Source organism: Camelus dromedarius, chromosome 26 (genome assembly GCF_036321535.1).
Source record: "Camelus dromedarius isolate mCamDro1 chromosome 26, mCamDro1.pat, whole genome shotgun sequence".
NCBI classification, from domain to species: Eukaryota; Metazoa; Chordata; class Mammalia; order Artiodactyla; family Camelidae; genus Camelus; species Camelus dromedarius.
This window is the reverse complement of record NC_087461.1, coordinates 6,134,833-6,150,245: the sequence shown is the minus strand read 5'-3', so window position 1 is coordinate 6,150,245 and position 15,413 is coordinate 6,134,833. Positions and strand designations below refer to the sequence as shown.

The window sequence follows — 15,413 nt, the reverse complement described above, 5'->3', positions numbered from 1 at the left end:
TAAAAATATGCTTAGACAACATAACTTGTCAGAGAGGATTATTTCTACTTAGTGAATCTGCAGGAGCCCCTTTGCTCTACCATTCAGAATTTGACTAGATTAGAGAGTGGAGAAAGAGAGAGAGGGAGAGAGAGAGGGAGAGGTGGGGGAGAGGGGGAGCACGCATTAGTGAACAGCTTCCGTGGTATCGATGTTGGAGCGCACTTCTGAACTGGCTTTTGTTGAGACTATCAGTGTATCTGTGCAGAAAGCATGCGCTGTCCCAAATCCGCTGTTACTATGAGAAATGAGGAGCTGCTTTTAAGGTATGTTGTCGTGTTCTTTGTTTTAATGTATGCCTTTCTAGTTTCTAGAGCTGGCTGAGGCAATCATCGTGCTCTGAATCAAGTAGCTTCCTTATCTTAGAAGGAAAAAAAAAAAGGAATCTAGAGAGAGAGAGAGGGAAATGAAATCAAGACCAAGAGATTGAGAGAAAGAGAGCGAAGCAAGAGAAAGGAAAAGGACTCCTGTGGACGAGTTATATTTGCAGGAGTTGCCTTTTGCAAGCATATCATGTATTTGCTCATTGCTGTTTGTGCGTGGCCAGTGGATAATTTTAAAGGCTCCGAATCTGGCTCTTGGTTTGTCTTTTCCTTTGCAATGTCTAAGCCTCTTTCATTATTATGCACTCTGCCTGGAATAATCAGCGAGAAAGGAGCTAAGGAGACTCCATATTAGACTTGCGTTCCAGATACCGCTCTAATCTGGACTTAGCCTACCTAAATAGTCCTTCTGTGTTACCAGGTTTGGATCACTTTATCCTGTTTGCCAAAATGTGTACCTGTTTAAAGACCTCTGTTCATGCATGGCGTCCTGGGTCCCTCTGTATAGAAAGGAAATATTTCTTTCCTGAATCTGTGTTAGGGTTCTACAGCCTACCAAGAAGGAGCCACCTTTTGGGAAGCAGAGAAAGAATGATGATAGAATTGGCATCCTGCTTTGAAAAATGTAGTCTTTTGTTTATTTGCTAGCAGACGTTGTAGCACTGAATACATCTATGGGTCTGACAATGGGACCCGTTGAACAATGGAGCTGTCAAACTAGCTTAATGCATGTCTGGGGCTTTTTTTTTTTTTTTCCTTCTTCTTTCTCAACACCCTTTTTATCTGCTTTAATCTTGTTTGTATAGACTCTACAGATTGAAGAGCTTTTAGGATTGCTTGGTTGTGGTTTTGTGCTTTTAAAAAATTTAATATCTGCCGTTCATAGAGCTTTTTGCATTTTGCAGCTATGTTGGTTGGATTAAGTTAGAGATTTATTGCTTACCTCTCTGTTAACTACAGAAAGAAACTCATTGATTGAGACTGCTTGTAATACCATTATCATTCTGCCAAATACCTTGTTATCAGACATGCCTCTATAGTATTTAATGCTTGGGGATTTTAAATTTGCCTGTTTGGTGGACTTACAGAAGATAGCATGAAAGAGAAGTTAAGAGGAATATTTCTAATGTTTAAGTAAATTATAATTTCTAGTCTCTACTTCCTTTTTTGGCATCCAGGTAGATAAATAATTCAAAAATTAAAGGACAGGTGAGAAGTTTTGCCCTTATAATTTTGGCCACAAACTATTATTAGATAGCCTGTTAAATTGTTAAGGTAAAGATCTCTACAGAGTATATTGATTTTTGATATATGTGCTCAGAAAAGGCATTTCTATGCAGGGCAAACACTTCTCACATCTTCAGAAATCTTTCATTTTATAACATAAGCGTTGGTTTCTAAGGTGAAAACAGTGAGACTTCAGAAAGAGAAAATGGAAAAATCTGTTTCAAACTTCTCCAATATTAAAAACATTTTTATTCTCTTATTAGCTATAAAAGAACTGATCCTAAAGTATTAAATGGTAATTGACCTATGTGAAAAACCATGTCAAGAAGGTTCATTTCCATAAAGAATATCTCTTTCCTAACATGTTGATGTTTTGCTATAATTACCTGTCTGTGCCAGAGCAGTCTATTGAAAAATACCAGTGAATGTATAGAGGAAGATTAAGGACCTAATTTTTAAAAACAGAAGGGAAATCACTTTACAGGGCAAATTTTTTAAATATATTTTAACTTAACAAATATTTCCTCTTGGATTATATTGTGGTTCAAATTAGTAATGTTCCTGGTAAACAGGAACGAGGTGTATTCCTTGTGAAAACCCAGTTAAGAAACCTTAACTATTTTTTAAGAGTTTGGACATGCATTTCAGGTTTTTTTTTTAACTTAGGTTGAAATGTCATAAAATATTTAATTCAGAATTATGAAAATTAGTGTTACAGGCTCAGTAAATTGCCTTCTCAAACAGAGATTTCCTATTGACAGGTGTTTCAGAGCCTGGCTGGACCCACAATGTATTTGTAGGATAATAATATTTTTAAAGTTATCCATTGTGAGTAGAGTGGATTTTATGATTATGTTCTCTTACTTCCAAAGGGATCTGAACTGTTCATTCCATTGGGTATGCCAATAATTGCTTTTAGGATGAGCTCATAAAAGGTAATTGGTGGAGCTTTATATCTGAAGCTGGCCCACTGTTCCCTGCACACCTGGATGCTGCTTTCAGGGAAAACTTTTATTCCAAAACAAAGGTCACAAAGCAGTTTTTTGTGGTTTGGGGGAAAAAAGTAGGGTCCTGTCCTCCCCAGCTGCTTGTCAGTAGCATGCTGAAATAAAGAAATATCTTGGAAACCTCCATGTTGAATTTTTGACTAAATTGTAGTAATTTACCTGTGATCTATTCCTTTTAATTCCTGGGTGGTCATATTAGCTCCAAGAACAAGGGAAATCCCTTCCCCCTTGTGCTTTGATCCATCACCAGCTTTCAGAATTTGGAGACCCTCATGCCAGTGTCCAGTGCTCACCGATCTTTTCCTTTCCCCTGATGGGGAAGGTGGGAGATTGCTGGAAGTTAGCAAACTTGTCTACATCTATTTCCACCACAGTAACAAGATGTGTAATCTGTAACTTGCCATCAGCCTCCAGGTGTGATGATCCCCTTCCAGAGTGACCTAAACAGATGTCAAAGTAAATTTTAATTCTAAGCCCAGACTTGCAGAAAAGAAATAGCCAAAGAGTCAAACTGGGAAAAAGGCTTCTTTCTAGAGTCATGGTTGCACCTCAAGTGCCTTCACGCACAAGCCTCGAGAAGACTCAGAAATACATAGATACATTCAGCAGACCACAGGCTGAGATCTGTAACCTGAACGTATTGACATTCCTTTACTGGTGAAAATGAAACCTCACAGTTTTTCTTTAAAAAAAAAAAAAACACGAGTGTATACAATTGTGAAATACCCCTTTGGGGCTGAAAAACAAAGAAAGGCACTTGATTAATATTCATTTCTAGAACTTTAGAGCAAGTGCAGATTGTGCTGGAATACCTAGGAACTCATTCCAAGAGTGAATCAATACTAATTATTGTAATCAGGGCGGTTAATTAGGTGAAAATGTGGCTGATGGGAAGTTCATTGCTCACAGCCCTGGAAACACCTAGGTTGATGAAAAGAAGGTAAAATGCAAAAGGAAGAGTGTTACATGGGAAGGATGCCTCTGTCTTTAAAGGGTCAGATTCGGTCGATGAAAAGCATGCCTCGATCTGGTGTCATCATGGTAGTGAGGAAATCAGAAATACCCAGCTTCATGTCTGGTGCAGAGATTTCTGTGAAAGTCATGAACAGGATACAGTTTGCCAGACACATCTCCTGCTATTTCACAGTATTTATCTGCATTTCTTCCGACAGTAACAAGTCCAGTCCATTTAGTTGCAACAGTGTCTGAGATCAGCTTGGTTAGCCTTCATTGAATTTCATTCTATATTTTGATAATTCCTGGGGATTTGTTGAGGGGCAGGGCATGGGCACGGGTTCTCCTTTCATCAGAACTATCAATTGCTTTTCTCCTGGTTGTTATTGACTTAGGGAATTTTTCTGAACTCACAGTGACTTTTATTCTGTAGGAAAGATGAGGCAGTGGTTTGGAGAAGCTTGAGATCATGGCATTTTACTTAACTGACATGGGGAGGAGGGTGTTGGAGGAAGGAGAGCATATGTGAGGTTTTAATGTCATAGCCCATTAAGAGTGGAAATGAAGTGTCCTAGAGCTGAAACACCTTTCTGATCACATGGTACCCGTCCTCAGAGATAAGACTGAGATGGAAGCTAGACATTTGTGTGTGTGTGTGTGTGCGCGCGCGTGTGTGTTTGAACCTCCACTCAACTCAGAAATGCGCTGGTTAACCCTGATTTGGGATGAGGTCTCCTTGGTTCCCAGACACAGCCTCCTGCTTCACAGGGTGTCATTAGGGGTCCTTATGTGCAGGTATGTTTATCGGTTCAATAGCTTTCTTCTGTGACAGATCCCAGCACGATTTCTTGTATGCCAAGACCATCACAGTTAATGGGGAATGGCATCTGTGGGGAGAGGGTGACAGCAGCCCAAAGTGACATGCATTACCAGGGCAGCTCGAGCTGCTACCTCATCCCCTTCCATGTTGACCCACCCATGATTGGCTGCCTAGGGTTGTGATGAATCACTGCAGTTTATGAAGCAGGGCTTGCCAGCATGCCCTCGGAGAAAAACAAAAACTAGCATTTTCCTGTCTAATCACTCAGTTCCACAAACTTCACTGTCAGGGACAGGAAGAGCTAGAGGTTTGAAGTTGTAACACAGACGCACCTTCAATATCTGTGGCTTTTTTCATCCCTGTCTTAAGAAAGGTTGCAGCTACCATCGGTAACAACTGTGTGCTGAAACTTCCGGATGGCATTGCTGGCTTCCAGCTGGCTCAGGAACTGACTGGAAGGGGCACTGCGGTGCCTTATGCGGAAGCAGATCAGATGCTCATCAGCCCTCCAGGAAAGCTGCCCGTCTCAGGGGTACAGGGGCTGCGAGTCCTTCCGCATCGTCGTCGTCCCTTCATCATGCCTTGCTTTTGGAAACTCAGCTCTCTTGTGGGTTCTGTGAGCTGGCTTACCTGTTCATTCAGAGATGGTCTAGGAAGCATCTCTGGAAATGAAAACTCACTGAGTCAGCGTGGGTGGCATGAGTTCCTGGGGGCTTCAGTTAGGATTCATTTGGACTTTCTTTTGGGAAACTGACTTGTTAAAAAGGAAAGGAGTCCTCATCCCCAGGCGAGGGGTGCCCAGTGCCTGCCCTCAGTAAACCGTACCCTTCCTCTCCCATCTGGGTCAGGCTGCTGGCCTGAGGAGTATCAGTGAAAACTCTAATGCTCCAAGAATGATAGGATTAGGACTGATTTTCCCTTTTTCTTCCCATCTGCCAGTTCCAGGTTTAAACAAAGATTGAGGGGTGGGGGGTGGGAGTGTTATGATCGGAGGTAAGGAATAAATCCAGCATTTATTGATAGTCTGCTTTGTACCTGGGACTACACCAGGTGGTCTCTTTCATTTTGTAAAATTTAATCCTCACAGATATCCAAGAGTTAGTGGTTGCTATGTTATTCCCATTTCAAAGATGAAAAAACTGAGACTGAGAGCAGTAAAGTCATAGGCCCATAGACACACATCTCCTGGTGGAAGGGGTGCTAAGTCAGGATTCAGGCAGGCTCCTTCCCTGGCCAACTTGAAAATCCAACTGTTGGATATTTGACACTTGAAAGTCCTTTTTTCCTCTGGTGCTGCATTGCCACGGTGCACTTTGATTTGTACGTGCCTCTGGTTTTGCCACTGAATTCGTAAGAAAGGGAAAATCACCGTTGTTTTTGCTTCAGAGTTCTAGCAGCTCCTCTGTACGTTGTCACTCTGTTCCCCCGATGGTTCATGAGGTCTCTGAATAAATGTACCTCACTTTTCTTGGGCTTTAATCTATATGATGGGAGTGTCGGAAGGAATAATAGGGAAATTAAAAGCATCATGAAATGCGGTGTGACTTTTCATCTGCATAAGGGGCCAAAACTTGTCATACTAGCAACCAGTCAAGCAAGACGTATGTTGTAGAAGGCACAGTCCGAGCCGCCCGGAAGCCTGCATCAGGCACGAAGCGGAGGGAGCGGTGGGCAAGAGGATGTCAAGCGGTGTGTGTGATGCACAGGGGGGCGAGCTGGATTTGGCCTCGAAGGCTGGATGAGGGAGCAAGAAAGGGAAGCTGTCCTTGGACCGCCCTGAATTTGTCTTTGCTATTAAAACAAAGCAGAACAAAAGCCTTAATGAACCGCCTTTCTTCCTCAGGCCCCAGAGTCATTCACATCTCTCCTCTCAGTTTGCCATATTCCTATCAAATAGTGCAAATGAAGCTATTAGCCTCCACCAGAGAGTACAGAGCGACAAAGCCTTTGGGTAACATGAGGGTTTGCGCTCAGCAGCAGAGATAAGACAAGATAACGCATTTCCACTTAGCTTGGGTAGATAGTACCACACTTTTGCATGAAGATTTTGGGTAGCTGTTTCAAGAGAAAGGAAAAAAGAAAAAGAAAAATGTTTCCCCCTGATGAACTTCATGGGAATTATCATCAAAAGGAAATTTAAAGAAAAAGGTCATTTGGAATTTTCAAAAACCTCTATCAGAAGCTAAAAATAGCTAGAGAGCTGAACCATATTATAGGGAGAAAATAAGTTTCCTGTGCTCAAAACCTTAATGTATTTTCAGCCTACATGTCACTTTAATAGCTTGGTTATATAAATGCTGTAGTAATAATTGGGTTAGAACATTGTACTTCTTATCTCAGGATCATGGTAGATTTTGATTTTTCAGCCATTCATCTCTAGGAGGAAATGATGGCCGTACACATGACAAAGGTCTAGCTGATGAGTCAGAATTAAGTGACATGTTCACAGGGTTAGTCCACCCTTTGATAGAATCAAATGCAGAATCCAACAGGTTTGGTTCTTCAGTCTTATCATCTTTTCCACTCCCCCGGCAAGTAGCATCTGCCGGAGAGAGTCTGACATGCATCGTGTCAGATGACTTCTGATCCTTGGCTCGAAGAGCTCTTTGAAGGGGATCCACCGTCATTGTGGGTAAAGCACATTCGTGTGTTTTGTTTTACAGAAATCCAACAGTTTGGGCTCCTAATCCTTCCTCTTTTTCAAGATGTGTTTGTTCAGAAAAAAGGAGAGACATTCAGGCCAGTGGGGCTCTTCTGCCTCCAGAGATTCCCTCTCAAGTGCCGATTTTGGGTCTCGCCAAGATCAGCCTCAGAAAACCTCCCCCACTAAAGGCTTAAAACATTCCTTCCTTTTTCCTCCCCCCACCGCCCCCCATTGCTACCTTCTCTCTGGACCTAACGCTGTGCCCACTGCTGCAGCCACCAGCTGCTGCGGCTCAGCTGTTGTGTTTTGTCAAGCAGTCGTTTCTCCTTTTGAAATGTACAGCGCGTGACCGTGAGCCTGGAACTTGTGGCCAAGTGGGAGCACGTTTTGTGGGGGTGGGGGCGTTCCAGGGCACATTGCCAGGGAACTCAAAGCCCCATTCTGATAGGTATCAATTTTGTTCCTGCCGCCAGGCTGGCACCAGATAAGGGTACCTGATCTAGTTTGAAAAAAATCTCAGCATCTTCAAGAGGCCAGTGGGGCATTCTTTCAGAGGTTTTTAGGTTTGTTTTTTTTTTTCTGAAGGCCTGCCTTCATGGACGCATCACCAGGCCCGCCTTTTTCTCCTCCCTGCCCTCTCTCCAGTCTTCTCCTTGCCAGTTTTCATAGCCTATTTACTCACTTCATGGGACACGGTCTTACGTCTTCCCCCCTGGGCCCCCTGGTCGTGTCTGGAAAGGCATCACTCCAGAGACAGCTGTTCCGAGTTCAGAAATCGGCCTTGGTCAAGGCCCGGCCAACTTGATCGCTCTGACAGATGAGCCACCCAGCCTTCGCTTTTGTGGTCACCTGCCTCCCCAGACACACAGCTGTGGAGGGAAGCTTCCGGCATCGTCTGACTTCCCTGCCAAAGAAAAAGAGGGAGAAAGAAAGAGAAGGCAGAGGGGGGAGGGAAATAAGGCAGCTGGGGTGTCATGGAGGAAGGAGGAAAGAGGGGAGGCAGGTCCGACAGGGGCGTGCTGAGCTGGCTGGGCCCTGGGTCCGACAGATCCACAGTATTACCCTTTCCTCCCCTGGGAATGGAAGCTTCTGGAAACTTTAGAGGGGCATCTCATTTCCGAGCACGAAGGTACGTAGACAAAGAACCCATCTTCAGCTGGAGGGGCTCTTCAGAAGGACAAGAAATTCACCATTATGTATTTTCGCTCTACTGAAAACAGATTCAGGAAAAAAAAAAAAAAAAAAAAAACACAAGATTGCAAAAAAGCCAGTAGCAGCTGTTTTGGAGGGAGAGCAACGGCTTAAAATTCCTGTAAAAATGTAAAATAAGAGTTTCATAATGGTTTTATCTTTATTGGCATGCGATTTTACTGAAGTTGTTTTAGGGATGGGATAAAGTCACCATTCCAGAAGCTTTCAAAAAGGGTGGGGCAGATAAGATCAACTTTGAGTTACGATTGGTGATGTATTTTTTAAGGGGCACCTTGATGGAGCTAAGAAAAATTATATTTATAATGTATCCGTTAAGGATCTGTTTGGGGTTTTTTTTAAGCACATTAGAAAAAAACCACTGTTGTTTATTTTTGCAAGTTGCTAATGGAGCTGGGGTAAGCCAAGAACCAATACTTGGCTGCAAAGTCAGATCCTCTCCCAGGTACTTAAAATTCATGTGGATTTCAAATTTATTGGCTGGAAATGATGGGAAACCCCCTTCGAGGCACTGTCTTTCTTGCTCCGAACGGCTCTCAGCACATTGGGCTTTATTTTTTTTTTTTAACTGAAAAAGCTATGTTAATACAATTTGAATTTGCAAATGTGAGGGGCAAACACGTTTGGGATTTTCATTTGTCATAAAGAGCCAGAAGTGAAGAAAGAAAGCCCCCTTTGTGCAGGTGGCTGTTTGAGTAGATGGAACCATTCTTGGTACATCTGTAGTCGCAGGGACGACAGTCTGCTGCCTTTAAAGAGATTGTGACCTGTGACGTTGTGCAGAGGAATCATTAAAAAATGGAAATTTGTCGTAAAGTATACAGGGTTGTCTTCAGGAGGAGAAAATCAACTGTTTGGTTAAAAACATCAATCACTGTATATCAGGCACCAGTCTGATGTTACGGTGTAAACTTTGTGCAAAAATGTTGAAAGATCTCTTAGTCAAGGGACTGCATCGTGCTTCATTTTTGGAGGAGGGTGACCCACCAGAACAGGATTCTTGCAATACGAGCGGTGTCTACTCGATGTCCAAATGCGTTTCTTAGCACTCTGTTTCTATTGAGAGGTGTTTTTTGGTTTTGGTTTTGTTTTTTAATGCCACTGATAATTCAGTGCCAGAACAATGACCACTGGAGAAAACTCAGTTTGAGATGAGGAATGAGGGGGGAGCGGGTCGCTGAACCAGCACCGTGCACCCGATTGCCTTGGAAGGCCTCGTATAAAATGAGGTCATTCAGAAACTTTCCCTTGAAGTGCTTCCAATTCTTGAATTGCCTTTTGTTGGGGAAATGAATAGCAAGTTGATTAAAAAAAAAAGATAGACAATTAGGGGAGGGAGGGGGATGGGCTTCAGGCAGAGCTTCAGGTTTTCTGCAGTGAAGCCAAAATGGTGAGGAGACAGAGTGGTTTCCAGCAGCCTGGTGGGTCCCCAGGGATGTCAGCACCCAGAGGTGTCAACCTTCAGGTCACAGCCACGAGAAGGCCTCATCCCCTCCCCCTGCTGTCAATCAGATCCTTGGCTATAAAATCGCCTCCTTGAACCCGCGTGATCAGCGTGGCCCAGTGGAGCTGTGTGCGAAATAACTCCAGCTGCCAAAAACAGGGTACCTGATGGCTCCTGACTGCACGAAAATTTAAAAGGGGGCCCTGTTGAGTTGTTTTAGCGTTTTGTTTTTTTTTTTTTTCCTGCCAAAGCTGTAAAAGGAGAAATGTAAGCTATTCATCAGGTGGGGTTTAGTTGCGTGGTCTTGTTTTGTTTTCATTTTTAAGCTCACAAGCTTTTGAAATTTGTGTTTTTTGCAGCGACTCTCGTGTAGGTGCTGTGATCACGGAAACAACACCCAATGGTGTGTGTGTGTGTGTGTGTGTGTGTGTGTGTGTGTGTGTGTTTTCTGTCTGGCATCTACACCAAGTGCCTATGCAGTCACTCTATTATTTATGTCTTTGGCAGTCAAACTGTTTCAACTCAGCTACACCCAGAAGATTTCCTTGGTTCCCGTCCTCACTGTATTTCATGTGAGAGCACGTTTTCTTTTATAATCTGACCCCAGTTTCCCTTCTAACTTTAAACGGCAGGAGCAAATGTTCTTTGAAAACTCTGGTACACTGGTGTTGTTAAATAAGGCAATAACCTATTCACTCGTAATTCTTTCTCTATGACCTACTTACATACTACTCTCCCTCCTTATAGTATGATTAAAAGCTGCTTTGAATCCACTATTGCCTCAAGGGATTTGAGGCTAGAATTTAACAAACTGCTGAGAAGGCTTAAGTCAGTAAGAGGCCTTCCCAACGGCTTCTCCCAACTAATTCACATGCAATTAAAGAGAAAATAAATATTTCAGAAGTGTCCGTGTTAACGAAGCTTTTTCTACCTTTTAGGAGGTAGATGTACTCGGAGCTTCATTCCAGAGCAGATTTGAAAATATTTTTCTGTTTGATTCGGGCGGTCGTGTTTTGCTTCTGTTCTGGAAGCCGGGTCTCTGTTGGTTCCTTCTTAAAATAATTTCATTATCTAGTCAGCTCCTTAGATCCACTTGGGAGTTATATAAATAATATATGGAAAATCAGGAACTGTCAAGATTTGTCTCGTTGCTCTGGCTAATTCCTTTATTAAGCTTATTGAAAGACGGGTAAAATTCTTCTAATTTCAAAGGCAGCCTACAGCAGCTCAAGGAGGGAAGAAATGTGGCAAAGTATTATCAGGAAGAGCTGGGGGCTTTTGAGGGTATAAAAATTTATTTTTACTGCGTCTGTTTTTCAATTCTTCATGTACCTAGACCTGGTTCCTCAGAAAGGCAATATTTTTAAATGAAGGTTAGTCCTAGCCCTATGTCTGCCTTGGAGTTAGAATTATCTTGGTCAAAAGCTAGATAATATTGTTCAGCTGAAGAAAGAAATCAAGTCAATTAAGTATGTATGGGCTTAATTGAATACTCTAGGCCTCTACCTCCAAATTGCTCAATGCCTCGAGCCTGGATTTAAAATTGATATGTAAATATCCAGTTTCCTTCATCATCTCCAAAGATGATCAGTTCTCGTTATAACACAAAAATCGGTGAGAAAAGATAAAAGCCATCTTTTCTCCACATTATCGTGTTGGCTACATTTAACTCCACGTGATACAATTAACTCCACGTGACTTAGTTGTTTAACCCTCCCGCTCCCGGGACTACACCCCAAGGTAGTGATATGTCATCGCAAAGGAAAATTAAAAATGGTGCTCACCAGAAGCGGCAAACGATGACGTCTGGTATGCAATTTATGAGGTTGCTTTAGAATGTGAAATATGCCACAAAGAAGTTTTACATACTGTGACATTGTGAAAATTTCGGGTTCATCTGAATAACCAAACAACAGAACGCCAAATTAGAACTCCACCATATAATGTTTACAAATCACTTGGTAAGATTAAACACCCTTCTTGTGTTTGTGAGAGTTGTGTTCTATTTCTTAATTCCGTAATCAGTCACAAATCTCAAATGAGTATTTAAGCTTCATGGCCGTTATAAACCTAACACTCTTTCATGAAGCTACTCCGTTGGTTTTTAATCATTGTGCTAAATGTTTGGAAATGACCCATTTGTGATTTCGTGTTTTAAGGGAAAACGTGATTTATTACTTTCTTGCTTTCCGTCCCGTACACTTCTTAATGTTTTCAAGATGATACAAAAGGAAATATAATCGTGCGGAGGTTGATTCATCTTTCTCTCTAAAGCACTGGAAAGTTCCCAGATGTCACTCGGGCCATTTATCCGATTCAGCCACGAACGCTATTTCAGTGATCATTGGGAGTTCGTACACGGGGGAGCCCATCACACGGAGGAGAATTTAAACAAACCCCCGGTGATGGTTCATCTCTCCTGGCTTCGGTCGGGGAGTTTGGGTTTGATGGTGGAACGCACCGGGCTCTGGCAACACGGCGGCCCTAAACCCTCCAAGCGGTGCTCGGGGCCTCGTGCCAGGCGCCTGGAAAGCGGGAAGTGAGCGGAACCGGGCAGAGCCAGCGCGGGGAAGGAGTGTGCGTTGGTGGATGCCGGGGACCCCAGGCCGGCCGGCCGGCCGGTCAAGGTGGTGAGCTCGGCTCGGCAGCTGCGGCCGCGGGAGGTCCCTCCGCCCCCTCCCTCCCGGGGCCGGGCCGGGCCGGCAGGCCCGCAGGGGTTAAAAGCGGCGGCGCGGCGGGCGCGGAGCTCCGCCTCCGCTCGCCGCACCTGGCGCTCCGCCGCCCGTCGCCCCGGCGCTGGATTTCGGAGGGGATTGGCGGAGAGCGGGCGGGGAGAGAATGTGACAAGTGCCGGCTCGGGCGGCCGCCGCTCGGAGGCCGCGCGCACCTGTCCCTGCCCGTCTGCGCCGCCCGCCGCCGCTCGGACGCGCGCACCGCCGCCCCCCGCCGCCCGAGCGCAGAGCGCGCGCCGTGAACATGACTTCTGCCTTCAAGCTGGATTTCCTCCCGGACATGATGGTCGAGGGCCGCCTGCTAGTTCCCGACAGAATGTTAGTGCAGCTCCGGGGGGCCGTGGGGCCGCGCGGCCGGGTCGCCCCCCCGGGATCCCCGAGGAGGGCGAGAGCTGAGCGGCGGCGCTCCTGCGCCCCGGGCGCGCGGGGGGCGGCTCCGGCCCGGCCGCCGCCATGGGGTTCGGAGCCGGCGCCCGGCGCGGGGAGGTGGGAGAGTGGGTGAGCGGCGCCGGGCGGTGCGCGGACCGGAGAGCTGGGCGCGGGGGTCGGGGTTGGGGCGGAGGCCGGAGCGCGGGGCCGGGCAGCCGGACGCGGGGTCTGGGCGTGGGGGTCCGGGCGGCCGGGACCGGGGAGCGGGGCGCGGCGTCCCAGGGTGGGGTGCGCGCGTGCACGCTCGTGTCATTTGAAATTCGGGGCTGCTGGAGCTCTCGTGGCCCATTTAAAAATGCCTTTTTACCAAATTACCTGCTCCTCTGACTTACCTTTGCAAAGATCCTTGTTTCTATGGTGGGGGAGTGAAAAGAGAGGAGAGAAAGAAAAAAGGGGGGATAATTATCAAGCATTAAAATAGCCAGGTGTTCTCTGTTGCAGAAATTAGCGGTACTTTTTACGTAATCACGGTGGTTTGTCTGATTTACAGCCTATAATTTAATAATTAATGTGATTCTGGTGGTTTTTACACGTCGTCAAACTGGAGCAGAGAGTTTATTGGGAGACGTAAAGAGCTGGGATTCCTGAGGAAAGGAAAGTATGTCTAATTTTTATCGGGCTCATTAGTCCTGATAGGAAAGTTTCTCTTATCAGCTCGGGCGCTTTCAAGGCAATAGGATCTGCTTGTATTTCAGGCGTGTTATGAAAAGAAAACCTAAAAGGGTTGCCAGGAGTGGGTCTGAAAGGTCTGCGTCCATTTTAGACTTGGAATATATACAGTTGTCTCTTTTCAGGCAAGAAATGTGATAGTGAACCTAGGCTACAATTAATCTAGTGAAAAAAGGACTGCTATCCTTGGGAAGAGTACATGTAAAATGTTTCCTATTGTACGCACCGTGAGATAACATTCATATTCTTTCTGGCACTTTGCTGTATCCTTTGCAATTTTCAGGCCATTCCAAGCTTTATGATCCATTTCCCTGGCAACTAACTTTCCCCTCTGGTGCTGGATTCTTTTTCTAGGATGTTAAATGTTATGAGCTGAGAGATTCTTGAGAAACTCCGCAGTGGCCAATTATTTGAGCACCTAGGATTTAAGGGGGTGCGGTGGGGGTGGAGGAGCCAGGGAGAGGGATGAAAATCTGTTAAATGTGAATTGTCCTTCTGGTCGCTATTAAGAATGTGAACTTGCTGGTACACATGATCAGGTCCATTGTCCCATCTAAGATAATCAGTTAATGTAAATTACGTTATCGTGTTTCCTTTTGGCCGTTTTCTCAGAAATTAATCTTGATTAGTAACATTCCAGTGATATTTGTTTTAAAAGATGTCTGTCCTATTCCCCCCCCTTAAAATATGTATCTGTATAGGCATTTAATACATGTTTGCACATTAGCTAATTTGAAAGTTCTGTGTGTTTTCTCCTGTATGTTAGAGTGTCGGGGCTGAACCAAAGAATTGGCTTGATTACGATTTTGAAATTACGGTCACCTGCTACTTAAGTGACCATAATATATCTAGCTAAGAATGCTCTATGAAGTTAAAGTGTTAATGGTCTCTGAAAGATGCTATCGCTTATCAGTTAAATTATTAATTATGGTAGTTTAACTTGTCCTTTTCACTTGGTGGATGAACGTGGCTTGTTCAAATTATTTGCACTGAATAGAGCCTTTGTGTCTTAGCAATGGAGTCTCCTAGAAAATTCCTAGTATAACTTCCACCCATTTCTCTTCCATATGTTAGTTATTTCCAAATGCTATCCTTTGGAATCAAACTCAGATTGTTTCCAGTGTTTGTTAATTACTGCTTAATTGAACCTAAAAAGGAAGAAAAATAGATGATTTGTAATTGATAGTTCTATTATCTGTTTCCAAGATAACTATTGTAACGTCTCCTTAGCCTTGAGAATACTGTAGCATGTTTCCCGAAATAGTTTGTAATTAACTCACATTAAAGACCATCTTTGGGGAACAGCGTTTGTGGGAGGAATGTGACAAGCTGAAAATGCTTGAAACCCACCTCGAAGTCGGCCTTCTCACCGTATTCATACAGTTGAGAAGATAGCTGGGCAGATTTATTGTTTTCTGGACTGGTTGTCACATATGGTATATTACCCCTTGGACTAAATTGCAGGTGGCTAGATACTGGCCTTTTCCTAAAAGGAACTTAAATAAAGCACAGGGCTTTTCTGGTGTTGATTTTCTAAAGCAGTAGAACATATTTTCAATGGCATTTCCCCACCAGCCTATATTAGATAAGTTTGCAAGATGTAATATGTTTGATTCCTCAAGGCAGATGAACAGATAGCTTTTGAGGTGAATGATAATGTTTGACGACCTCACAAGCCATCAAGTGTTTAAAGAGCCCAGATCATTTAAGGCTGTGTCACAGTGTAGAATTGTTATGCTTCAAAGTTGTGGGGTTTTAAATGTTCAGCCTCAAAACTGTAAATGGAAATGGACCTTTGAAATACACTCAACTATCAAAGCTTTGTTTTCTTTGTGTTACCATAGGACATCATTTGCAACAAAGCATACTACAAACAAAACTGATATTTTAAAAATTCTCTCTTAAACTGTGGCATT

At 44.1% G+C, this 15,413-nt stretch overlaps 1 protein-coding gene across 8 annotated transcripts in view; it reads left to right on the top strand.

The window, feature by feature from the left end:
- Window positions 1–15,413, top strand: part of CELF2 (CUGBP Elav-like family member 2) — a 722,443-nt gene that overhangs the window by 427,025 nt on the left and 280,005 nt on the right. For 3 of the 8 annotated variants that reach the window (XM_031444740.2, XM_031444739.2, XM_064479333.1), the window contains exon 1: window positions 12,629–12,717. The exons of 2 other annotated variants lie outside the window; for them this stretch is intronic. In XM_031444740.2, the coding sequence (XP_031300600.1) occupies window positions 12,644–12,717 (74 nt within the window). In that variant the 5' untranslated portion in view covers window positions 12,629–12,643. Of the gene's footprint in view, window positions 1–177; window positions 306–8,041; window positions 8,144–12,628; window positions 12,718–15,413 lie in introns of those variants that run through there. 3 more of the 8 variants (XM_031444741.2, XM_064479332.1, XM_031444733.2) reach the window with 3 other exon arrangements.